We start from the raw sequence: 27,247 nt of genomic DNA, 5'->3' as shown, positions 1-27,247 counted from the left end.
GGTAGTTGAATAGTCAAATCCCATTAGCAGCAATAGGTTTTAGTTTATTAAGATTTATACCAGGGTCTGGTGATAAAGAACTTCCTCTCAAATGTTGAGGAAACAAATTCTAAGGTTGGGCCATGTATCAAAATGTTGCTTTAATATGTTTCCATAGTCATATTGTTTGAAATGATTTTGCAGATCAGTAGTTTCTAGCAAGTTGTCATGGTAGCGGTGATTGTAGCAATGCATGAAACCACACACACGCACGCATATAATCCACATATGGCATTATTTTAACATCAAATTTTTAAAAGTACCCCAGGAGGGGGGAGACCACCAGACCACCTAGACTTGAAAGATCAGTCGCTCCCTACGCTCCCCTCCTCTAGAGAGCGCCCTCGAGCAACTGATCTTCCAGTCTACAGACCCCCCCCCCCCCCCCACACACACCAATTTATTTACTGCTTCATAGCTGTGCAATAACTACAAACACTGCATCTGGCTTCAAACTGTCCTTGTACTCTCTTGCAGTGACACACTGGGTGACTCAGAGATATGGTATACTGGTAGATTCAGTTAATGTTTTTTTGATGCATAGCTTTAAAGTTTTGACTGAACTTGTGGAGATTGTGATTTAGTGTTCTAGATAACACCAAATGACACCATTGCAACATAACACTTTCAAAAGTTCAGCATCAGGAGAGAGATTCCCTTCCTGGCCTGCCCCTGGCCATTTCTTCAACGCTGCTGCTTGCTTATCAAACATGAATCAGATATATTGTCATGTCTACAAACACTTAATTTACTTTAAAGCTGCCCCAGTATTGTGACATGGAAAGATACCCTATTTCTCTCGAAGTCTACAAATGGAATGGACAAACGAATCAGTTTTTTTATCATGTGATTCTGGAACGTGATGCAAGAAGAATCTGATGTAAGTATAGTCTTATAGCATTTGGGGTTTAGTGCCCAAACTGATTTGCACCAACTGTCAGATCTAATAGCCCTCTTTACTCACATCAATGCATGCATGCATATATAAATACATACGCACACACACACACACACACACACACGCACACACACACACACATTTTGGGTTGGTTTGGCTCGCGATCTATCCAAGTTTCAAAGACATCCACCATCCAGGGCCGAGTCATATAGTTTAGAATATAAACCCATGCTTTAGCCAATCACATGGTTTGATTGAGACAAGGCATTTTATAATCTATTAAAATTAGGTTTATTGCTGTATTGTAGTTTCTGTTATTGATTCAAGTAACATTGTGTCACATCGATAGAAAGGAGGGGACACTTTCTTTACACAGGCTGTGCAATACAACTTTCAACTGCCTGTATACATTACCTTCTTCATCTTAAAATGTATGATATTAAACACCTGATAATACGGTGCAATTTCCCCATCTTGGAAAAACTTTATCAGCTTGATAAGTGTAGATGCAGAAATGATTAGAAAAACTGCAAATATGAGATTATATGCACCAAAATATTGTTAATCAACTATATTTAGGACAGCCACAAATTTTTGTTTGTTCATTGTTTGACATCAAATATAAAACAAAATATACACTCAACTGGTCATTTGTGGTGGAAACCAAATCTGTCCACAAGTATGGACAAACAAGGTTGGAATAACAGTGTTATCTCTGAATACTGGAATCACACTGAAATCATAAAAGTTTCACAGCACTTTTTGTTATTCAGGCATATCATTCTCATCTTGAAACTTACCCACTGGGATTCACTGTCAAGAAATAGAATATTCTAAAAAAATCTTGGACATTTCTTTCATGGGAATAGGTTTTGAAAATTTTGCAGTGTATGAAATATTAGTTGAAATAGAAAGCTTATTTGACAGTGGTACAAGGGAGTTTGGATACTATTCTTGCAATTAATAATGTACCTGTATGAAGTTGAATGCCAATACTCACGTTGAAAACTGCCAACTGTTACAACAGCTGAATAATTCATCTGTGCCATTGGTGTGAATTTGGTCAAAATACTTGATTGTTAAAAATATGAAAATTACAGGAGCACAAAAGCACCTCTTTATGATGAAATATTGATTGATACCGGCCACATCACAGAATATGAATTCTGTGCATTTTGTAATGCACTGAATCTGACCTTATTATAGCACACGAATTCTGGCAATCTCCAGAGTAGGTTTATTATAGAATATGATCATCATAGCACCAAGGAGAATGAAATCTTGGAGCATACGGCATTGTATCTCATTTAAGCAAGACTAAATAGTGAATATTAGCTGCCCAATATCTAATTCCACATCATCTCAGGGGGATATTTGTTTATTTATTGTGGAAGAAACTCAAACAAGCCAATTACTAAGCATAGAGAACTGGGCCATGCGTTCCTCATATGTAGTGTCTTTTCTAGATGCAGCATGGAACAGAAAGCCAGCCTCTGACTGTCCTCACTGTACAGTTAGAATTCTTTTGGGATTGTCCACCAAGAGAGTATTGATATCATCTTCAGTAAAACCTCTCTTCAACATGTATGGCACCATATTCTTATGGATGTACTCAAACCCTTCACCTCCATACTTGGCAAGTCTTGTCTTCAATGCGATGTCATGTGATATTATGACCTACAAAAGATAAAGGAGATGAAAAAATATTAAAGATTATAAGACACTATAACATAATTGACTCAACAGATAATTATTTGCAGCTATTGTGTAGCAGAATGAACTCAAAATAAATGTGATCCGAAAACAAAAGACATACTTGTGCATTAACACTAGTTGATAACATGTTTTTTCTTTGCAAACTATACAGCACTTGTATTTTGAGTTTCGAGTTTTAATCTTTGGCACACGCGGATTTCTGACTGTAACGTACAAGTTGTCTTTCCTGACACGCAACATCACGCTCGTTCTCTTATCGTACAGAACATCGCAAAATAAAAACCCTGTAGCAGAGCTTTTACCTCTCGAAAAAGTGACAGTGACAGTATCTTTTTTCTGATTCAGGCGTTTGATTGGCTCAAAACTTTGCAGCCCAGTTGATCCATGGAGGTAACTCACAGAGCGTACTACATGTACCTCACAATAGTCAACCACAATGCAAGGTTCAACCATTTCGACAACAAGGGGCGTTATTTGTATGGGTAAGTCATTTTTAGGGGAATATCAAAATAAATGCAAAATTGGTTGGAGCTATTCTTTGTGAAAATGACCAAAATTACGTTTGTGTTGAGACAAGAAACGTAGCTCAAGGCATGCTTCTAATTCGTTATAAGTTTTGACCGACAGCTCATCAATTTTGATAGCTGTAATAATTGTAGCCCACGGGCCATGCGCCGGCTTCTTCTTTTGTGTTGGCATGTACATGTAGCACCGGCCCTGACCGGCTCACAGCCAACACGACAGGAAAAGCGAGCACATGGCCCGTGGGCAACAATTATTACAGGTACAGTTTTAAGGCTTCTTATGAACTTAACGTTGATCAACATCCAGTGATACTCATCATCAACGCCCGCAATGTAGTTGCAATTTCTCAGTAGTTATCTGCATTGCTCAGAGTGCCTAACACAAGCAATAAATTTAAATCTAACCCTGAAATAATGTGGAATTTCAATACAGCTGTGAACTGAGCCCAGTACTTAACAGCTTTGTCACAGAGTTCACTTGGCAAATGTCTGATGTTGACACATGGCTGGGCTGGTAGAAATATTTGTCAAACAAGATAACATTAGACAAATCTACATAGAAAAGAGTTATCACATCAAAATGTACATGTTGAATGGAGGCAAATGTTAATTCGCTTACCTGCTTCAGAAATCCATAATTTTTAAGTTCACGGATCATCTGACATCTAGTGAAGTCACTTGGATAATCTATACCATGTAAGAGGGCATGATACATGGAGCATCCCCATCCATATTGATCAAACTCTAAAACACATCCCATCTTGGCAAGTTCAATCATGTTTTGAACAGATAGAAGACCCCTGTCTACATGACCCATCACCACTCGGGATAAGTCAGCGCCTTCTGATTTTAAAGCATTCAGCACGACAAATGGAGACTCTACTGAGTAACCTGAAGTTAAGACATAATGTTTCATTCCATGTATTAAACTTAAAGATAAGAAATAAATGTATACATTGTGCATTTACTTTGATTTATCTGTAAACAATGGCCTTCACACATGCCAGACACGACACCTAGTCTGTAATTACCACAATCTTCTTATCACAGTCTACATCCAAAAAGTGAGTCTGTTTAACATCTTTATTCTATCCTGAATCATGTACTACCGGTATTTATTCATGTGACTCATCATGGTGCAATTATGTGTTAAGCCATAAAAACAACATAATTATGTACTTTGTGGCTGGGGGCGCTATACCAAGACAAGAGTTATTACTTGCTCATGGTAAAAGCTCTGGTGTATGTTCAGTTGAGATAGTATATACACAGAGTATAGTCATGTATGTATTGCAAAACTCTCAAGCAGGGTTTTACGAGACACAGACATACTGCATCATGACGCAATAGAAGTAAAGTGAGATCCCTAAAATATGAAAGTTGCGTCCGTTCTGATGCAGAAAAATTGCTATGAAAAGTCTGTGGTGAAGCTTTTTACACATAGTCATGGAGAAACTGTGATTTACATGCACATGCAAGTCAAACCTTAATGCCCCCAGAAGAAAATGGAATGTCCCGTAGTGATGTTGAAAGTTGTAACTCATCACTCAACAATACCAATGAAAAGCTCTCTCAGTAATTTGCACAAAAGTGCTTGCTCCCTTGCTCCCTTGAAGATATGACCTTATTTCTGACTGGCAGATTGCTTTCGCATCAATTCAAGCATTACTAAGTGACCTAATTTACTAGTGAACTTTTACTCAACACCGAGACTGAAAAGCCCTCATTGTGCAAACCCTAAATCTGAGGTCAAACTTTGTTACTGTTCATAAATCAGCTGATGAATACCAATTTGACAGCAAGGGGGTAAGAACCCCAATTATATTACCATGCTCTGTCTGTTGAATTTTCATTAATTGAACTAAACCATGTGACTTACCACAAATACACAGTAATGGTTTGTTTACATGCCGGTGAATTTGAATAATTATGTTAACATCGTAACTTTACACTTAAACGTAAATTGTGATTTGTACAAAGATCATAATCAATCACAGAACAAAATGAAGCACTTGTGGACCAAGTTTTGATACATTTTTCCAAAAAAATCTCTCAATTTGCAAAATTTTTACAGCGTGTATGAGAGTCTGTCACGTATTACACAAGTTCTTGGGCCCTGTTGTCTTTCATGTGGGAAATTTTTCATAAATTTTGACGGTTTTCTTGGGTTCTTTGATAATACAATGGTAATAACAGAATCCGCCCTGACCATTAATATTTATTTATGGGCGTGGGTGAGAGGAAAGCCAAAATTAATGGGCTTGGTAAGCCTCGCCTGTTAATTTTTGGCTTTCCTCTTGCCCTTGCCCATATATAAACGTTAATGGTCAGAGCGTCACCAATTATTTCTATAGTAATATGCTTGGTGGTTTAATATATACTGTTTACCTGCTTGTGAAACATGACATCCTGTGTGATGTGTACAGTGATCTCATGCATTTGAAGAGACTGAATGGTTTAGACAAAGTCGGCTTTTTCTCATGAATTTTGATTGATACAAGATACTATGGGTAATATTAATATTGTTTGATACGTTGAAAGATACTGAAGTGAAGTCTAAAGTGATCACTTTGACATTGAAAATTGAAGACATTACCTGGATGTATACTTATTGGAACTCCTGTCTCTTTCTGGGCCACTGCAGCAGCTTTTAGAACTTTGTACTCATTGTCTGTCAGCTTTGTTGTACAACCAAGCTCACCTATAATTCCAGCACAGATACCTCCTAGAACAGTGAAAACAGAATTGAGATGAAAACACAGTGAAAGCAAACATTTACTTCTTTGTAAATATTGAGAATTCCCATCTATAGAAATTATTTTATTAAATAAAATCATTTCAGTAAATAATTACAGAATGATTAGGATTATTATTTATATGAAATGTTTTGACTGGAATGGCTGTGATATATATGACCATACATTGTGATATTACTATACCACATCGCATTCACAAAGATAGTTTTATTCACAGACTTGCACTACTAGGTTTGCCTTGTATAAAACAAAGTCACAGAGTTCAACAACACCTACCTTCTACGCCCTCATAAATTTCAGAGATGAATTTATCAGCAATGACTTCAACTGTTCTGTGATTCATATCTGGAGGATGGACTCTGTCTAGATAGAAACCCGTCCCCATGATCACATTCAGACCGGTAATTTCACTGATCTTCTTCAAAGCTGTAGGATTACGACTAATCCCATCAATAGTCAATTCAACTGTGGAAAAAGGGAAAAAAACATTAATATTGATGAATATGACAACAAAAGGTCTGAGACACTTTACAAAGACAAAGAGAAAGGCACAGAAATAGCCATTAATTCACATCTACATGAGTACATTAAAACAGAGACTTTAAATTACATGCACATATATGTATTATGGAACCTACCCTACTGAATTTGAAAAATAATGATTCAGACAGGTCACAATTTTAATATTTATGATTTACCATTATCAATTTGCAAGAAACTTGTATGAAAAGATTTAATGAAAGAACATGTTGAGAAACAATATAAGCACAAGCTCTTGTGCCAGATAAAGTAGAGAATTCTAATTTTATGATAAATTATTTCACAAATTACAAATATTGAAGTATTAAAATGGGCAGATTCTTCAGTCATTTTTGGTTAGAATGAGTATGTGCTTATAACAATGACCTGAATTAACCCCTTTTAAAAATGTCATACATTTTGTAGACTGTAGAAATTACCTTTTTGACATAAAGTCATTTGTAGACCATCTGCAGATCTACTCTCGTCTACTGTAGACTTTGGCTATTAGTAAGGGAATGTTACAAATAAAAATAATTCATGTTCAATTGTAGATGACTACACCAACATTAAAGTGCCTGTTGAGGAACTACAGATCACTACATTTCTGTAACTCCCACTCTATACTTATTTGCTACCCATAGATGAAACTTAAGAATGTGCATCGGGGACAGATATTCAGCCTCTCAAACTTTTCAAATTCTTTTCTGATATACCACTTCAAGTGGGGTTTCATTTTAAAGCTCTTGTTGTAAGAAAACTTTTCACCAGCTTAGTTTTTCAAAATGCGAAAATTTTATTTTTCTCCATAGAGTTAACACAGGGATGGTAGCCAATGTTTTAAATAATAAATATAGGTAAATCTTGGGTAATTTGTTTCTCGAGTTCCAAAATTTGCACAGTGACCCCCCAATTTTTAGTCTTGATTTTGAAAGAGAACAGTTGAAAGATTCCTTAAGGAAAGTATGAGCAAAAGGTTAAATCTTTCACTTTCGAGGCGCATACTACCCTAACAGAGTGATCATGAAGTGACTTCTAAAGGGATCTTGCCTTACCAATACTTCCACCTCCACGTGCTTTGAATCTGGCTGCCTCTTCACACATTGTGTGAATATCATTCAAGATCATGTTATCTTTGTTCTGAAAAACAGAAAAAAGTTACAGGGCTGGCTTTGATGGTTTCTGTGAAAAGAAAAAATTTTCAAATACAAGACTGGAAGACACTGTTTGCTAATCAACATCCCCCTCAAATAATCAAATTCAAAAGTGGTGAGATTTATGATTAACACAGAGTATACTTTAAAGGCGGAACCTCCCTTTAAAAGGACATGAAGCTATGGCGGCGTTCATTGTGTAAGTGGACACCAAACAGGCAACACGCGGGCACACGCTCCAGAAAATGCCACTTTTTAGTTTTTCCCGGTCGCAAAAACACAGACAGACTGCCAAAATTGGCGCAGTCAGCGCGAAGTCGCTGCTGATCAAACTCTCTGGTTATATTCAAAGTCTAACGTGACTGGAAGACAATTTTTTAGAAAATTTGAGCGTTTGTGGTGGGGAATCAATGACCATTGACGATTTGAACCGACCGTCAATCAAACGCTTGTATAAACTCTATTTGCAAGGATTAGCAAAAGGTGACAAAAGGATGAGATCAGTTTGTGTAATTAATGTTATAGAAATCAAACACCGTACTGGCCAAGTGTTTGATGGGAGGAGAACTCCACTAATGCGAGAACCTGGGATTGAAAAGTGCGGCTTTAAGCAGTCAACTTCATGACTACTGTCTATGATGTAATATCATACAGTTGATGTAATCCACTATCTGTATCCATAGTACAGTGATACAAACAAGCTTCCTATTTGCAGAAGGATGTGATGTCAGCTGAAAGACTATCAAAAGTTTGCCTCCAGATTACTGACAAAACTGTGTTGGAACTGAAATGAATGAAATTTGAATGATTTGTGTAGGCTTCTAACTTTAATATTCAGCCTTTACTGTATGGAAAAAAATAAAGAAATGGGAGTGTCTTTTATTTATATTTGATGTTTGACTAATATGCTATAACCTTAATTTGCTAATACCATGATAAATCTTAATTTGCATAAATAAATAAATAAATAATAAATAAATAAATAAATTACACACACACACACACACACACACACACACACATATATATATATATATATATATATATATATATATATATATATATATATATATATATATATTCAAAAGTAGCTAAATAGTTTAAATTCACTCGGATGGAAATAAATACAGCAATGATGTAAAGTAACGTCATGCAAGTGCAAGCAATAGATCATTATGGGTTCTCTATGATTGTGTCATATGAATGATGAAGATATGACATCAGCAGGATTAGTTTATAACAATTAATATACAGCAAAGAAATAACATCATCAAAATCTCCTAGGTGTTCATCAGTTATTTACCAAGGCGACTGTTTCGGGGATTTGAAAACAATACAGTCAACTGCCTTGGCTGCCCAAGCAGTACTGATCAGGTACCACCACACCTTAAGTTATTCTGAGTCTTATGTTATATATGATGTCTTTCGGTGTTACATTGAATTTTTCAAAAAGTTGAGGATGTCTTGACATAGCTTTATGAAACTGTCTGATAATTTTAGGTTGTTGTCCTCCTTGAGACAACATCCTGTTGTACAGGCTGGCAACTCTTGGAAGAAAATCTTCTATTAGAAGTGTTGTGCGAGCAATGCGAAGATATTCTGACAATACAGTGCCATAAAAAATATACGAAGGGATGTTACTTTCGCAATCTGGCATTCGCACTATAGAAAACTTGAAATCATCGCGCTTGTCAAAGAGTTTATATATATATATATATATATATATATATATATATATATATATATATATATATATATATATATATATATATATATATATATATATATATATATATATATATATATATATATATATATATATATATATATATAGATTGAACTGATTACCTGTTCAATGTCCGTCTTACTCCCTTAACCCTTTCACCCCAGTTCCCTGTATACAGGTCCAACTTAACCATAGAAAACAATGGATTTAGGACAAACCATGGTGGTGAAAGGGTTAAAGCCAAGAAGCCAAGCAGTGAATGAGCAGTTACTGTTTGCAACTGCTACCAATATAGTAACATACTTTTTTCAAGCCAAAATGTCAACACCAAGAAATGTGTGTGAGAGTAAAATTGACAACGAGCATTATGTGCTTCTACACGACGTAATTTCTGACCTGTGTGAAATAACGTCTGATGTGACCTATATTTTGCATAGAGAGAGGTTGATGCCATAGATGCTGTTGTTCTTGTAAGGTCAGTCCACCAATAGTACTTTTAGATGATTCTTGAGTGGGAACTCCAAAGTTCTGTGCATAGTCGACTATCAGATGCTCGTGCATCAAAGTCACTCCGAGACTGTTACAGGAAACGGACATGGAATAAAACATTACCACTTGTGAGATATAATTTCATTAATAATAACATACAAGATTTTCAATATCTTGACGACATCACATTTTTGGCCTTTTCATGACTTAATGATATTGGTAACAATAATCAAAGTGACTGATCAGAATTTTTCATTCCAGTGGATTACTTAGAATCAATTTTTTCACCATCCACTATGAAGGTATGGCATCCAAAATTCCAGTCACGTGTACATGTGTTATGTGGCTCCAAATCGGAACATTGTATTTTGTATGATGCAGAAAGCGTTGTCGGCAGTTCACTAGAATGGTCCATGAATATGAAATATTCTGGATAACACAGTCGACAAATTCATCAGCGTTTTCTCTCAAATGCTGAACGCTTCCTTAGCCATACTTCAAGATAACCGCGAGGGCAACATCTGTACAAGTGTCGCGTATGCCCCGTACCATGTCATGTCAGACATCATCTGAGTCCAGGTCGGATCTAGGATAGTAGTATGAGAAATACAAGAAAACGTACGTACCTCTCTGGTTCGATTAAACCAAGAACTGTCTGGATTTTGCCTCGGAGTCGGTCTTTATTGCCCATATTGCACAATATCTGCTATCTATGACCAATTGACGAAGCTGGCCGAAGACCTCGACATATATGTACTATTCAATTTGGTCATGCATTGAGCTGAGGCGATGTAATTTGTAAACAAGTGTGAATGATGACCTACAAATGAGGTCAAAGGTAACACGTGATCTTATTGACTCTTATCTCGAGCGGGATAAAAAGATTAAGGCATTCAGTATGTTTGTTACGTATTTCAAAATGATTAATTGAATTTTCTTTGGTCGAAAGATTTGAGAGGGACCGAGCTTTCATATTTCATAGAGCGACACCTCGATGACCCTGACAGCTATATGCAAATGAAGCTGCCACCGGAAGTACAAGCACATCGAACAGACACATTGCACCAGTGCTAATGCTAGTCACCACGCACGCATGCTGGCGAACTCGCGACGGATTCAGCAGACACGCTTTTCTGAGACATAGCGAAGGTATGTTATAAATAAAAGGACATGTTTACCTGCCTTTTACTGTACTCTGTTCAAAAACGTGCACCACGGTCTTGATCAATACACACTTTCAGTTTGAGTTTTAGATTGCTTATCGTTACATGCTGAAAAAATGTGTTATAATACGATTCGCTTGATGCGAACTTACAGATCCCCGAAGGGAAAGGCTTATAAATAGTCCATAAGATGACGACAGGCGAAAATAATATGGAAGCAACTTATACTCCATTCTGTCATCTTTAAGAGATTTTGAAAATGGTGTCTGCTTTCTGCCATATAGACACGGTCACACCATCACGGCCATAACCCTGTGCCCGTTGTCTTTTGGTACCTCCATTAGTGGTACATACGCAACGTCGAAACGTACGTACACACCTGTGTACCTTCCAATCTTTGTCTTGCAATTGCGTGCTATTACTATTAGTATTACTTCTTTAAACTTGGTAAGAGCATGGAGGTACCTTTTGGTACATCCATGGTAAGAGCAAGGTTGTCATTTATACAGACAGAATGTTGAAAGTCCCTAAAGTAGTGTGGAAACCGTCACAATTTCGAAAAAATTATGGAGTTAAAATAGTTAAAGTGATGATAAATCTACAGAGTAAAAAGCATTTAAAGTTGAAAATCATGCAGCAAGGTTTACGTGCATACAGTGTCTTTTCAACTGAATTAATATTAAATAGTACAGAATAAGTAGAATCTCTCAACCCAAAGGACCTGGAATCAGATTTCTGACACGAGTTAGGGATATTTTGTGTGGCGAGTGTGAGACCAAATATCCCCAGTGAGTATGAGAAATCTGATCCCAGGTCCTTATGGTGTGTGAGATTCTTTTTCACCTGACAACAAAATGCATTAAATTCACACTGGAAACATTAAATGGTTATTTTAACTGTTTCAGTGACTATCCTACTTCGTGGCCATGTATTATTCCACTTCATTAACACAAACGCTGTGGCAAGTTTCACTGCTGATATTTCAACTTCTGCTCCGGACGAGATATCCATCAGTAAAACTTTACAATATGTTCCCAGTAGCCTACGTTCATTTGTTATGTAGAAAATTTATCCTTCTTTTGAGAGTCTGTCACCAATGACTTACAACATTATCCAAGATCGTGACAACGCTGTCGTCTGCCACCACACTGTGACCTGCTTGCTTTGTAATTCTGGTCTGTGCACTACTCATAGTGCCATTGGATAACATTATGAGCAGAGTAAAAGGCCGTTTATTATCCAATCAAAGCTCATGTAATAATATACAGCTTTCATATATGGGACAGTTTCTGAGTGTGGGATTGATTTTTCCCACACCAGCACTCCCCGTGGCCAAGAATGCGAGAATAAACAGGGGAGTCTTTTAACAGACAGAACTAGCATATTCACAGGAATGGGACACAAATTCACATGGTCTAACTAAAGATAAAAAGACTGTGAGCAAAGGTTTATCAATATGTAGGTGAATATATTTACAGTAAACTGAGGTTGTTTTCTTAAATGATAAAAGTTGAAAAAATGATTAAATAAGACCCCTGTAGATGGGTACCAGTTAACTCGCACCTTTTCTAACCCGCCCAGAACCAATCCGCCCAATACCAACTCGCCCAATACCAACTCACCCAAAACCAATTTGTAATTTTATTGGTACCTTGTCCTGACTTGATGCATGGAAGAGTTTTTAAGCCAATTTATTCGGCTGTATGAACACTTAAATAGGTTTTATTGAATTACAGACAATGTAAATATCCTGATCAGCCATATTTCAGGAACTAGTGCAGTGTAAAGGTCTTAAACCCTATCTCTCAAAGTGATGACAAAACTTTTAAAACTATTACCAACACCAGTATTTATCAAATTGAATTTTCAGACCCTCAACTGCAAAAATGACGACAATACGCACATACCAAGAAGAACTCAAGTTCATTGAAAAAGTAGACAAAAATAGCTGGAGAATCAAGAAAGGGTTTGTACCCAATATGCAGGTCAGTGAAATTTTTGTTCTTATTGTATGTTGTTTAAAATTTAAACAGCTCTGATGTATAATCTTCTCTATTTACAAATGTAATTTCTGATGTAATTGCATGTAATGTATTTTATGCTGTACAAAATGATTTGTCATGTATGTGATGCATAATTGCTCAGCAACATATCAGGGTACTGAAATTCGCAAATTCACAAACAACCTGGAAATTAGATATTGTCAACTTTAACCCAAACATTTTATGTATAAAGACATGTGCATGTGTGGTAACATCAGTTATTCTTTTTAACTAAATTCTGACCCCAGTCCAATGTGATTGTGATTTTGTGTACTGTTAAATTCCCTGGGTAGTTACAACTGTCATCTACATCTTAATGTACAAGTATGGTGTAGAATTCCTGCCAAAATTCACCTCTATGCAGTACTATAGTGCAGGAATGATATGATTCAATTATAAAATGAAACACTCTGTGCTTGAATGTCATTATGATATACTGATATGATGAGATACTTCAATTGTGTAATGCAATGATCCAGTTATAACATGCAGCACACCAGTAATTAGATGATTACACACACCGACTCCATGAAAACTTTGATGTCAAGCATGACATTTTGATGTATGCCCCCATGCGAGAACTTAGTTATGATGAATTCAGGCTTTTGTATTATTAAACAACTACATGATACAGTGAGTGATGCAGTGAGTAAATGACTCATTGAATGCAATCTTGCAACGTGACCATGCGAACATTAATATTAAATAACCTGAGGAGTACAGACTACACACAACATACATGTATAACTAATTGTCGCATGATCTAGTGGTATGACTTGATTTGCCAGTGGATTGTTGACAATCAAAGTTCTGTCCAGACAGAAGTTGTAGTAAACACTGCGCATGTGTTGGTAGTATTTACAAACCAAATACTTGGTATTTCAACATGTTGAGGGAAAGCCAAGAAACTTTTCTTTCAACAAAATCCTGCAATAACTGGCAAATATTTTACTTTAATTTCCTTCAATGACTACTTTTACACAAGAACTGTTGACAATCTACTGAGCATTTTCTTTTTCAGGTGGACGGTCTTTTCTATGTCAATGACTTCCTGGAAAAACTGATGTTTGATGAATTGAGAAACGCGTGCAGAAACCCTGGTAAGTTGTGTGACAACAACTCATTGTAAATATCAGAATATATGGATTGTGTTTTTAGAAGTTTGACATTTCTTAACTGTGATTATTTTTAAGGTTGCTCTTCCTTCATATAAACTGGGAGGCTTGTCTAATACCAATCTTATTAGCTTGATGAAACTTAGAAGGAAAAAAGACATCCTGTATGTAGATGGTAACAGTCAAAAAGAACCGTTAGCAGTAATACTGAAAGGAAGGCATCAGATTGTATACAAGTATTGGTTATAACTTGAAACGCCAAGATGTTCATACTAAATGATAAATAGTTCACGTCAGGGTTAGCAACGAGCACACAATGATACTGTCATACTATTTGTTTCAGGTATGGGTGGATTTCTACCAGGGATGAAGCAAATTGCCAACGTAGCTGCCTTACCAGGAATTGTGCACAGATCTGTTGGACTTCCTGATGTACACTCTGGATATGGCTTTGCTATTGGTCAGTTCAACCGTGTGACTTGGATTTACACATTCCGTACCATTTCCCAGCCCATTCCCTCTCCCTCCCCCAAAAGTGTTGTCAGTTTTAAGCGAGCCTGTCCATTACGATATAAAAGAATGTAGGAAGTTGAACTCCATGAAGAGTTGCCTGGCAATATGATTTGCATCATGGTCCAAATCACTCAAAATCTGTGTAAACATTAGAAAGGAAGAAACTACATATTTGATAATTCTGTGGTTGCTGATTTCTTCTACTTCACTATCCACATTTCAAATTTTCATTATTTTTTTACTGCAAACAGGCAACATGGCGGCATTTGACATGAGTAATCCCGATGCGGTAGTGTCACCGGGTGGTGTTGGATTTGACATCAACTGTGGTGTCAGACTACTCCGCACTAATCTCAGTGAAAAAGACGTACAGCCAGTCAAGGAACAACTGGCTCAGTCAATGTTTGATCACATCCCAGTCGGTGTTGGGTCCAAAGGTGTCATCCCAATGAATGCAAGGTGATTGTGAAAAAATCATCATTTATCTCATGACTGTCTTCTACTAAGATTATTTTACAGTGTTATATCATATTTCTTCAATACTTCTTTAATGTAAACCTGAAGCTTCTTTTGAAATCTGATTCAAAGTTTGGGGAGATGGACGCAGACAGTCTTCAAAACTGATCAGTGTTTGAATTGTTTAGTTCAGGACAAGCCAACTGATATTGTACAATGCTTTTTCTCGTAGGGATCTTGAAGAAGCTCTTGAAATGGGAATGGACTGGTCTCTCAGGGAAGGTAAAGTTAAACATGAATTCTAGCAGCATATGTTCAGAATGACGTTTACAGTTCTCTGAGTAACATGCTCATGCATCTACAAATGTTTTGATTAGCCATACCAAATCACAGATGAAGGTTTCCTAACACCAGCAACAGCAATAAAAATTTCAATGTAAACAGGCAAAATCTGTCTGAATTTCTAGCAGTGGTAGCCATCTTTGCTCCGGTAGTGCCATATAGCCTGTTCACGGTACAGTTATAGATTTGTTACTAAATACAGCTGTATGAGCTCGACATTGGACACTACAGCTCAAAATGAGGACAAATTTTATCAATGTTACATGTGTAGCTGTTTTTATAGCTTATACTCTGAGTCGTGAACATGTCTTTTAGTATTCATTGTTACACTAGCAGTCGCCTACTATAATGTATTTTTGTCATTCTTGCATGTGTAATTTTCAAAACAGTAATCTAAAAATATGGACAAATATTTATTTTTTGCATATTAATGAGAGAACAATGATGTTAATTGTGAACAGCCCTATTGAATAACAAACCTAAAATCACACTTTGCGTTATTCCGACAACGCCTTTTGCTGACAGTCTTTCTTGAAATGACCTCCAGTAGTATAGTGTTGAATGTAGATTTGTAGGTTATAGAATGCTCAATGTAAACAAGTGATCAGGGTTCAGAATATTTGTGATTGAAAATTCTTGCAAGTCTCTTGTCTGCCGTTGTTGACAAACAGGATATGCATGGGCGGAAGACAAGGAACACTGTGAGGAGTATGGACGTATGTTACAAGCAGATCCCAGGAAGGTCAGTCCCAGAGCCAAGAAAAGAGGTCTGCCTCAGGTGAGACAGAAAGTTTATAAAATGTGAATTTGTTTAGTTTTATTGCTTCCCAAACTTGCAATGTATTTTCCTGATTTGTGAACATTGCATAATGAAAGTTAATGACATGTCAGTACAAGCCATTTAATCTGGAATTGAGTTTTGTTTTACATCAGGGCGAAGTTGAAATAAAATCAACTACCGGTACATCATTAGCAAGCCAAGTTCAACCATTTATGTCACACCACAGTCATACCACAGTGGTTTAAGGGACTTTAGTCTTGCCAAACTCTCATATAATTGATTTATTTGATCATAATATAGAAAGTAGCTTTTGCATGCCAAAAAGCAAGGCTACTTAACCCTCTTTCTCCCAAGTTAAAGTTATTTCTGTGGTTTGTTTATGGAACCTGGTAGAAGGAGGATTAATAACCTTCTCTATGATTTGCTTCAGCTTGGAACACTTGGTGCTGGAAACCATTATGCTGAAGTTCAGGTCGTGGATGAAATATTTGACATGTATGCTGCCAAGAAGATGGGTATAGATTACAAAGGACAAGTGTGTGTGATGGTCCACAGTGGAAGTAGAGGTCTGGGACATCAAGTTGCAACTGGTAAGCAATCATGACTTTCTCAATCTCTTGGCCTGGTTTATATGAATTCTGTGTTCTTTGTCCCTTTTTTTCCTTCATTGGCATTCTTTAAGTAAAATTTCCTACTGACACCTTTCCCACCAAACTTTTGGTGCAAATATGTAATGTGCCGTTGCAAAGTTGAACAACTATACCGGTACTTGTATAGGAAAGTAACTGTCAAAGAGATGAAAATAAAAATTCTGTTTGTAAAGTGGTTTACAGTTAGTATGACAGCAAAAGATGTAACAATAACGAAACTTTTCTAATCACCAGTTGCCCTGACAGATGTATGAAGTCGCAGTATATGAATCCTGATTTATAGATTATGAAGTCTTTAAATTACAGTCGCGGACAACTTGATTAACCATTTTGTAAATGGCTTCAATCTTTCAGATGCTCTAGTTCAGATGGAGAAAGCCATGAAAAGAGATAAAATTGAAGTGAATGATCGTCAGTTGGCCTGTGCTAAAATCACATCAGATGAAGGTCAGGACTATTTGAAGGGCATGGCAGCAGCTGGAAATTATGCATTTGTCAACAGAACCAGTATGACATTCCTGACAAGACAGGTAAAATGGAACAGTTGGTGTCAGAAAAATAATTCCCTCTAATCATAAAAAGGTTATGATTATGGCAACATTTTGAACAAAGAAATGATCTTTCAAGGGTAGATTACTACAAGTAATGAGTGCAAAATAGATATTTAACACATTACGTCAATGAAGGAACCATCATGACCCTATGGGTAGGGTACTCTGGACACATGGTCAAATGGTGATGAGTTTTGAGACCCCAGTGTGTGTATTTAGGGTATTTAGAAGAGATATTTAATGATTCTTTCCTTTCTTTGTTTTATTCACAGGCGTGTGCTAAAGTGTTCAACACGACTCCAGATGATTTAGATATGCATGTTATTTACGATGTCTCACATAATATTGCAAAGATTGAAGAGCATATATCCTTTTGTTATATTATGAATAATGAAGTGTATTTTGGATACTGTACTGTTTGTGATGTAATTTCTGTCTAGGCATTAACTTTTACAGTTATGTGGCAGAGGCTGAGCTTTCAAGTACTGGATGGTCATAATCTTGACTTGCTAAGCATACATGCCATGCAACTTATGACAAAGAAGATTGTATTTTTGTGTGAAGATTTTGTTCCAGAAAATGGCAAGATTGTCAAATGGAGTTTGCCATGCCAAGCCACGTCACATTTCTAACATCTTAGGGCATAAATTCTACTAACTTTCTATGAAAGGCTTATATAGAAATACAAATTTATATTCCTAAAGGAATATCTTACTTGTCTACTTGTGAATCCCTAAAGGAGTATTTCACTAGTCTATTGGTGTATTCCTGAAGGAGAATTTTACTAGTCTATCAGGCCGAACAAAAAAAAATTGTGCTGTTCCGATAACCCGACCTACCCTATTTTTTAACAGCCGACCCTAAACTTTTTAGAGCGACTCAAACACGGAAGTAAAGAAATAACCTGTAAAATCACGCGTTCGTTACTTGGCATTTGATTTTTGCTTTAACGAGGTTGTCTAAAATGCATTTTTCCTTTATATGTATTGTAGTACATTTTTATGTTGTGGCCAGTGTTTGACCGCCTTGAACCCGTGAAAAATGCATATTTAAAAGTAAAAATATTTTGGAAAAAAAAAATTCCTGCCGACCTACCTACCCTATTTTTTGAAAACCATGTTATAGGAACAGCACAATTTATTTTTTATTGCCTCAGTGTACCCCCTCCCCAAATGACCCCGCTAATGTTAAGCCTACATAATTTGTATTGTGATATCCTGGATCTGGAAGTAGATCAGCCCAGGAATATGAAGTACCTCAAAAATTCTATTTTTTTCCACAAGCAACTTTGCAGACAAATAAAGAAAGTATGTGATCAATTATATGCAATTAATTTCCCATGAGCAGGCTTGACTCATGTTGGTGTGAAAATTCCATATAGTATTGAATACCAAGGCAGTGTAATCAAACCACACAAGTAGCTTTATGCCGGATGATATTTCCTTAACATTGTAACATCGTTGATGGCAAACAGAAGACTTTATTGGTCCACCGTAAAGGTTCAACAAGAGCGTTTCCACCACACCATCCATTGATACCAGTTGACTATCAGGTAATTCTTTTTATCAACATGTACTTGTGCTTGTAACAGCTGATCACCGGGTATTCACACTTTCTATAGGTTTTTGAGTCATTTCATATGAGAATCAAGTAGTCAATAAAAAAAATATTGGATGGCAGATACTTGTCATGCTGATAGTATGTATGTATAAATAAGGAGTCTGACTGAAGTTCAACACAATTCAGCTTTCAGTGTACCAGTATTTTATTAGTCCCCACGGACACCGTCCGGGGGGACTTATAGGTTTGGTCATGTCCCTGCGTGCGTGCGTCTGTGGGTGCGTCCGTCCGTCCGTTCACACAGATATCTCAAAGATGCCTGAAGCAATTTCATTCAAACTTGGTACAAGGATTACTTCATATGTCATACAGATGCATGTCGATTTGTTTTGTGATACGATCCAATATGGCTGCCAGGCGGCCATTTTATTACGATTTTTTCATGTACAGAGCCATAACTCAGGCATGTTTCAACCGATTTTATTCAAAGTTGGTACAAGGACAATGACCAATGTCATACATATGCACGTCAATTCTTTTTGTGATACGATCCAATATGGCCGCCGTGCAGCCATTTTATTACGATTTTTTCGTGTACAGAGCCATAACTCAGGCATATCTCAACTGATTTTATTACCTTCTCGTGTCTATTTATAGACAGAGAAGGTATTAGAGTTGAAAACCAGTATGCTGGTGTCAACTACTTCCGTCTGTCAATACTTCCGTCTGTCAAGATCCGTTGACGTCATGCCATTGTGATGGGTCATATCATAAACTGGTGGGGGTGTTCATGGTTCAGGTTGAGGTGTAGGAGAACGATTTTGAACTGTGACAAAAATCAAAAGGGACTTAGCGGCATAGCCACAGTGTTACATGTAAGCCTTTCTGCAAGGTTCTTAGTTGACTACGATCTATTACAGACTACTGAGCTGACGTTAGGGGTATTCACTTTGTGTTTGCTCACTCTGTGAGCGCTAGTGTTTGGTACTGAGTTGCGTGGATATCCCCTCATGGCCTCACGTGATATGGGCCTGTTGCATAATCTGCAGATGATCATATGCCTCTGAGTCTGAAAACGGTCATTGTGTAAGCCTGTCAGCATTTTCCTTGCATTTTTTCTCATTTAATTTTGCAAAATATCGGCGAGTACCTCAATATTTCAAGATAACTCTTTCTTCCCAATCGTTTCCTGGAGTTTCAGAGTCATATGAACGAAAATGAGTGAAAGTTTTAGACAGGAAAATCGGACGTCGGCCATGTTCAATGTTTACAGTACAATCAGAAGTTTATGTGGAGGAAATAACTAACAAACACTGCTCATGATGCCCGCCCTCTAGAGGCAGACCTTCCTATATGAAGTACCACATTTGATGCTTGTGGAAAGCTTGACCACACAAAGGAGCATTTAAACTTTTAGAAAATGACAAATTGAATAAGAAGGTATTCTGAAAATGTCAAATACTGAGGAAAAATGCGCAAATATTCAAAATAACAGGTTAACTGACGGTCAGCTATAAAAACAATGAAATGTTTATGATCAAAAGTTTTTGAGATGCGCACATTTTAACAAATACAGAAATTATTAACATTATAAATATGAGACTAAACTATTTTTAGCTACTATAGACTATAGTCTATAGAAGCTATTGGAATGGGTATCCGTCCGGCGTCCGTCGTCAGTCTGTATGTATGTATGTGTATGTATGTATGTATGTATGTATGTATGTCCGTTTGTGAGGCGTCCGTCCACTCAAATATCTTGAGAACCGCAGTACTTACGGATTTGATATTTGTTGTGTAGATGAAAAATATGATTTTGAGAACTATTTTTTTTTAATTTTTTGATATTGTTGAAAATAGGCAAAATTAATGCCAAAAAAGGTATTTTTGGTAAAAAATCTTCTTCATAACCGCTAGTCAGACAGCTTTGTTATTTGGTATACAGGTCCCTAGGGATAACCCAACTTAGATTTGTTCAAATTGTGATGAAATATGCATATCTGTATTTTTAAGGAATTTTTTTGTCATTTTTGGTCAAAATTTGACTTACATTGTATGTAATTCTTGTACTGTATAAACCCTATCAATTCACCCAGAAAAAAATAATTAATATGATTTTAATAATTGAATTAATTAGGAAATCAACAAAGCCAAACTAATTTTAGTGTAGAATTATTAGAAAGTTCAACTTTTTTTGACAGTTCATAGTGAAATGCTTACCATCTTGGAGGATTAAAACATGTAAAGGTAACTTTCCTGAATCCCAACTTTGATATATTCTGAACCACCATTTATGTTATCTAAAAGAAATTGCTCATAATAGTTTGTCATGATAGGGTGGTCAAATAAATAGAGATAGAGAAAGTTCTAATTTCCATTTATGGTTGATTTGGTAAGGATAAAATAAGATTACTTTTTGAGGAAAAAATAGAGTGGTCAATTAAAAGAGTGGTCAAAGTGATAGGGTTTTTATGGTAAAGCTAGGCTGTAAGATTTCTCATGTGCTATTTATAGCACTTATGCAATCTGTGTAAACAGTGCAATGAAAGTGTAACATGATTCCTTATAATGCTTGTGATGACCTTGAACTTCTTAAGTTTCAAACATTTGTCTCTTTAGTGTGCCTCTTCTGAGTACCTACAGTCTCAACTTATTCAACAGAACTTACAATGTTAATTTGAAAGTTAAAATGTTCTTGGTTAATAGGATGAAATACTGATATTAAAAGATAAGCAGCTCAAGATTCTTTATAACCTGACAGATATGCTGTTTTTTTATGACATAAATCTTGATTTAAGCAAGTCTTATTTACTTTAATTAGCATGTAATTAACTCTCGTTTATTTGCTATTATAGACTAATATAGTCTGATGAAATATGCAAATCTGTATTTTTACGGAATTTTTTTCCATTTTGGGTCAGGCCATCCTGAAATGAGCTATCAATTACAAAGATATCCACCTTCTTCATCAATACATGTGTCACAAAAGGTTATTCTCTACATAACACAGCAGAGCTCTGTCAACTGTTGAGTTGCTTGTTTTTTCAAAACTGCTGGTCAGACAGCTTTAATATTTGGTTTACATGTCCCTACAATGACCTTAGTGAGATAATTTCATACAGTCAGCAATACTTAATTTTGTATCCATGTCTATAGTAGCTTCAGGGACTTTGGCCCTTTTTTTTTAATACTATGACAATTATCGGCCATGAGGTTTTACAAACACAAGACCAGATAAGCATTTTTCATCATTTCCACAGGACTCTTTGGAAAATCCATTAAAAACAGTTAACAGTGACTTAAAATGATCACTTGGTATACATTTAATTTACAGATGCCAGGTTGTGTATTTCACATGCACTCAGGTCAGTAGGGAAGTGCGTCATTACTATTTTGGACTGTTAATTCTTATTTCTGAATTATTTAACTTTTTTTCCACATTGAACTATCTTTAGGCAGTTTATACTGTAGCTTAGAATTTTTTTTGATTGATGTATTTATTCTTTTGGGTTCTTTGGGTCCATATCCCACCTCATGCCCCTACATCATCAACTATTTACCAACAACTCCATGCCAACAACCAATTACCTGACCTGGCCACACATTAGAGAAGGTACAGCGTCATTGACGGTATTTTTCAAAGTTGGTACAAGGACATTGACCTATGTCATACATATGCACGTCAATTTGTTTTGTGATACGATCCAATATGGCCGCCAGGCGGCCATTTTATTACGATTTTTTCATGTACAGAGCCATTACTCAGGCATGTTTCTACAGATTTTATTCAAAGTTGGTACAAGGACATTGACCAATGTCATAGCTATGCACATCAATTTGTTTTGTGATACGATCCAATATGGCCGCCGTGCGGCCATTTTGTTACGATTTTTTCATGTACAGAGCCATAACTCAGGCATATCTCAACCAATTTTATTCAAACTTGGTACAAGGACATTGACCTATCTCATACATATGCACATTGACTTGTTTTGTGATACAATCCAATATGGCCGCCGTGTGGCCATTTTATTACATTTTATCATGTCCAGAACCATAACTCAGACATGTATCAAGCAAATTTATTCAAAGTTGGTACAAGGAGATTGACTAATGTCATACATATGCATATTAATTTGTTTTGTGATACGATCCAATATGGCTGCTGTGCGGCCATTTTGCTATGATTTTTTCATGTACAAAACCATAACTCAGGCATATTTCAACCGATTTTAATCAAAGTTGGTACAAGGACATTGACCTATCTCATACATATGCTCATTGATTTGTTTTGTGATTCGATCCAATATGGCCACCATGTGGCCATTTTATTACGATTTTTTCATGTCCTGAACTACAACTCAGACATGTATCAAGCGAATTTATTCAAAAGTATTTTTATCACAGACCTAATGAAGAGGACTCTATCCTCTCTGAGGACCTGTAATCAAAGCACCCATTAACACGTGGGGACTGTGTCATCAACGATGACTTGTTGTGTAGTAGTTGATACTACCAGCACATGCCCAGAGGAGCAATACATATTGTTCAAAGTTTTAGTGAATAATGATTGTATCTTGATAAGATGTGGAGACTTTCAGGTTACGGTGCCTTGAAAGAAGTGTTGTTACTGTGCCATGTTTTATCAATAAGTGAATAGAAATAAGAACTCAGAGACATCTGCATCTGTGTCAGTTCTGATAAAACCACTGATAGCCCAGCATTTATAGATAATCCATTTAAATTTGAATACCTCAAAGCGTTCCTTTGATCATAAAGCCATATCATAAAATCTTTGATGATTGTTTCCCTCACAGCTGACAGGACAACCTGTCTTGATCGGAGGTTCCATGGGAACTTGCAGCTATGTCTTGACTGGTACAGAGAAGGGAATGCAGGAGACGTTTGGTACAACATGTCATGGAGCTGGACGTGCTTGGTCTCGGGCAAAATCCAGACGCAACTTAGACTATCACGATGTCTTGAATAAATTGGCTGAGCTTGGAATTTCTATCCGAGTGGCATCTCCAAAACTTGTCATGGAAGAGGTGAGAAAGCAACTATCCTATGAAATACAAAATTCTAATATTCTAAATCTGCATCATTTTTGTCCAAATTTTTGAGTCAATGTCACATTCACGGTACAATCAGTAATTTCTTTATTTTCATTAATCAGAAAAAGAGTGGATGTAGAATTTCATGTTGTGTTCATTGCATCTTGATCAGAGATAGGTCAGTTGAAATATTGCAACAGGTTATCATTCATTGATGTAGCATTTCAATACAATAAAGTAAAATGTGTGATTTCTGTGTGTGAATGAAAATAAAACATGCAATGACTATTCGAAAGTGAAGTTAAAGTTTTCTAGCGTTACTGACCCCTTTATTGATAAATGCTTTGTTTCATTTTGGTGACAGGCACCACAATCATACAAGAATGTGACAGATGTGGTTGATGCATGCCATGCTGCTGGCATTAGCAAGAAGGCAATCAAACTCCGACCCATTGCAGTCATCAAGGGATAACACATCACCAATACAAACCCTCTGACATCCCTCCTATGGTATAAAAATGGAATCTACCCATGCAGAATACTTCAGTCAGGATTATTCTATTAATCTAGAAGAGTAGGGATGGATTGCTGGTAGAAGGGCAAATACAGAAAGATTGCTATTGTGTGGAGAATAGTTTACAATGCAACAGTGACTTGGTCTTCCATCTGAATTTGAGTTGTCAGTGGTGCAAGTTTCATCTGAGTTGTCAGTGGTGCAAGTTTCATCACCGTATCTTTCAAAAAATGAAAATATGTCAACAATTTAAGAAAGGGAAAATTGAAAATAGAGAAATAAGTTTGCTTGGTAATAATCCAGTGCTGTTACCCAAAAAATATTTCTCTGCTGAAAATAGCTAAACTACACAGCAGTGAATTCTGGGACTGTCAGAGACTACCGACATGTTGCTTAGTTACAGACAGTATTTTCTAGTATTGTAACCTAACATAAGATTGTCTACTAAAATGTTAAATAGCTTCGTATACAAGAAACATGAACAGGACAAGTTTTGGGAATAAGTGGGATATAGTGTAGCGGTGACAGATTAAATAATAGCCAATAAGAATAAACAGTCAGCTGTAGTGAGGACTGCTGATGATTTGCTGGTAAAATTACGATCACTTATTTTCAAATCAAGTCAAACACGCGTTCTTCAAAAGTCACATGCAATGAAGTAATTTTTAGATACAAATTTTTCAAGATTCTGTGAGCTAAACTGTCACGATACCATTCTGTCATCATAAGATGCAGCAATCAGTTTTTTCGCTGGTTATGAACATCACAAACTGTTGAATAGGAGTTCTAAAGTGTAATATATGTTTTCTTTGTTAGTTGTAGAAGATATTTTGCAAATGATCTACATTATCATTTACAGAAAAATTCACATGACAACATGAATTTTGATGATGTCTATCTTATTTAGTGCAGGTTTCTGGAAAAGAGAATCAATTAATATTTAAACTTATATTTGCAATATACAGTATGTAACACTTTTGATAGACTGTTCTTTAGTGAACAGTTTTCCATTAATAAACATATCTCAAGACATGCATCTCCTGAATTTGTTGTTACTGTTTTGTTGTTATATTGCAACTGGGCATAGGGGATACGCAATTATGTCTAGAATATTTACATCTGATTGGAGCCTAAATTTTATGATGATATTCATAAATATGTTTCCTATATATCAAAAACAGGGGCCATATACTTGATTTCCAAATTTGTTGAACTTCTAGTGGTGCATACCAATGGTAGATCCTTCAAGAGAAAATGTGACATAAACATTGTGTGTGCTAGTATAAGTACTTGTGTTAGTTTTTCTGTCAGCTTGGTGTTTCTAACATCCTGTATAGGAGACCAGTGTACCTACTGACTCGCAACATTTCTGATATCTGTGATTCAATGTCAGAACCTTGAATGGTTGGTTCATCAATTTAGCTGAATGGACACACTCTTCATGAATTCTGTTTATCCGTGTTCAGAGGAACTTATTAGGGTGCAGAATTTATGATTGTCAATGGAAAGAATCTGGTATCGTCATACTGCGTGGATTTTTTTAGAGTATTTGTCATTTCAAAATACAACTATCTACTATTTATCAAGCGTCACCTTATCATGTTTACCCTAAAGCCTTTCTGTAGCATTTTTACACTTTATTCTTAACTGTCAACAATTTAGCAAATTTGATCTCAGATATATATACCCTAAATCTTGTCTTTTATTTATTTTTCAATTTTACATTTAGAAATTGCAGAAGAGATCTTTCACGCTGCATTCTAACGTGAATGTACTCCCCCTCAGTTGACCCAATGTTTACTCTAATGTGCTTTGAAGGCCGTATTCTCAGCCGCTTTCAGGGTCGGCCAACAGGGCTGTTAATGCAAAAAAGCTTTTCACTGGTAATTTCTTGGCTGGCTGTCGTGCATGGTAGTTTGGCAATCTTTCTCTAGTCAGGAAGTACCAATTTTCCTGTTTAATTTGATTTAATTTATTCAGTCCACTATCCAACCGGTGTTAGCGCAATTACAGGATGAGGTACGCATAACCCACTACCCCAATGGAGCACCCAGGAATAAAGTGCCTTGCTCAAGGGCACAACACAATGCTAGAGTCTTGAACTCACCGTCCTCCAACAGTGAGTGAGTCCATTACTCTGGACATACCAGGTCTTGCACCTAGTCTCGAACCCACCTTACTCTGGTAGTGAGTCCGTTGCCCTACCCACTGGTCCATGGTGCCTCCTTTGGCATTATGGGGAAATTTAATTTTCTAATTCGGCAGGTAACTTGAAAAGCATCTAATGGATTGGTTGCTGGTATGATTTGATTGTTTTTAGGCTGCATTCACAAACAGGGAAGAATTGGCAGAGATTTGAAAAATCAGGGTAGGTTGGGGGCATATTAAGGGATTTGTGAACTTCAAGGAGAACTTGAAACTATCTCTGACTGATATGAAATTTGTGATTTTCGTCTCCTAAATAAAAAGTCACAAAAAATAAATTGTATCCAAAAAAAATCCTGTATGTATTCTCAACAATAAACACAAAAATTGTATATAAAAAAACATGCTCTATTGTGTTCCATAAGCTCTGGGTTGATGTCTATGGGTGTGCAAAAGTACCTGTGTTTGTGTATGCATTTTGAACAATAAATAAATTGTATGGAAAAAAATATTCTTTATTTTTGACAATAAATACACAAT

General features: G+C 36.4%; 2 protein-coding genes across 2 annotated transcripts; one reads left to right on the top strand and one right to left on the bottom strand.

The window, feature by feature from the left end:
* Positions 1-1,478: 1,478 nt before the first annotated feature.
* LOC139135803 (N-acetyltaurine hydrolase-like) lies at positions 1,479-10,643 on the bottom strand. The gene is made up of 7 exons (XM_070703508.1): positions 10,448-10,643; positions 9,729-9,909; positions 7,508-7,592; positions 6,210-6,398; positions 5,774-5,902; positions 3,797-4,068; positions 1,479-2,614 (listed from the first exon to the last, which is right to left on the bottom strand). Exons 1-7 carry the CDS (start codon positions 10,510-10,512, stop codon positions 2,441-2,443), a joined length of 1,095 nt encoding a protein of 364 aa, XP_070559609.1. The 5' UTR covers positions 10,513-10,643; the 3' UTR covers positions 1,479-2,440.
* Positions 10,644-10,845: 202 nt separating this feature from the next.
* Positions 10,846-25,607, top strand: LOC139135802 (RNA-splicing ligase RtcB homolog). Its single transcript, XM_070703507.1, has 13 exons — positions 10,846-10,970; positions 12,855-12,969; positions 14,048-14,126; positions 14,485-14,601; positions 14,906-15,113; positions 15,343-15,392; positions 16,124-16,230; positions 16,664-16,823; positions 17,238-17,413; positions 17,707-17,799; positions 18,891-18,986; positions 23,812-24,042; positions 24,413-25,607. The coding sequence occupies exons 2-13, from the start codon at positions 12,871-12,873 to the stop codon at positions 24,518-24,520; spliced, it is 1,524 nt and encodes a 507-aa protein (XP_070559608.1). The 5' UTR covers positions 10,846-10,970; positions 12,855-12,870; the 3' UTR covers positions 24,521-25,607.
* Positions 25,608-27,247: the final 1,640 nt, after the last annotated feature.

Source organism: Ptychodera flava, chromosome 6, assembly GCF_041260155.1.
Source record: "Ptychodera flava strain L36383 chromosome 6, AS_Pfla_20210202, whole genome shotgun sequence".
NCBI classification, from domain to species: Eukaryota; Metazoa; Hemichordata; class Enteropneusta; family Ptychoderidae; genus Ptychodera; species Ptychodera flava.
The sequence above is the reverse complement of the archived record's forward strand: the minus strand, read 5'-3'. Positions and strand labels throughout refer to the sequence as shown.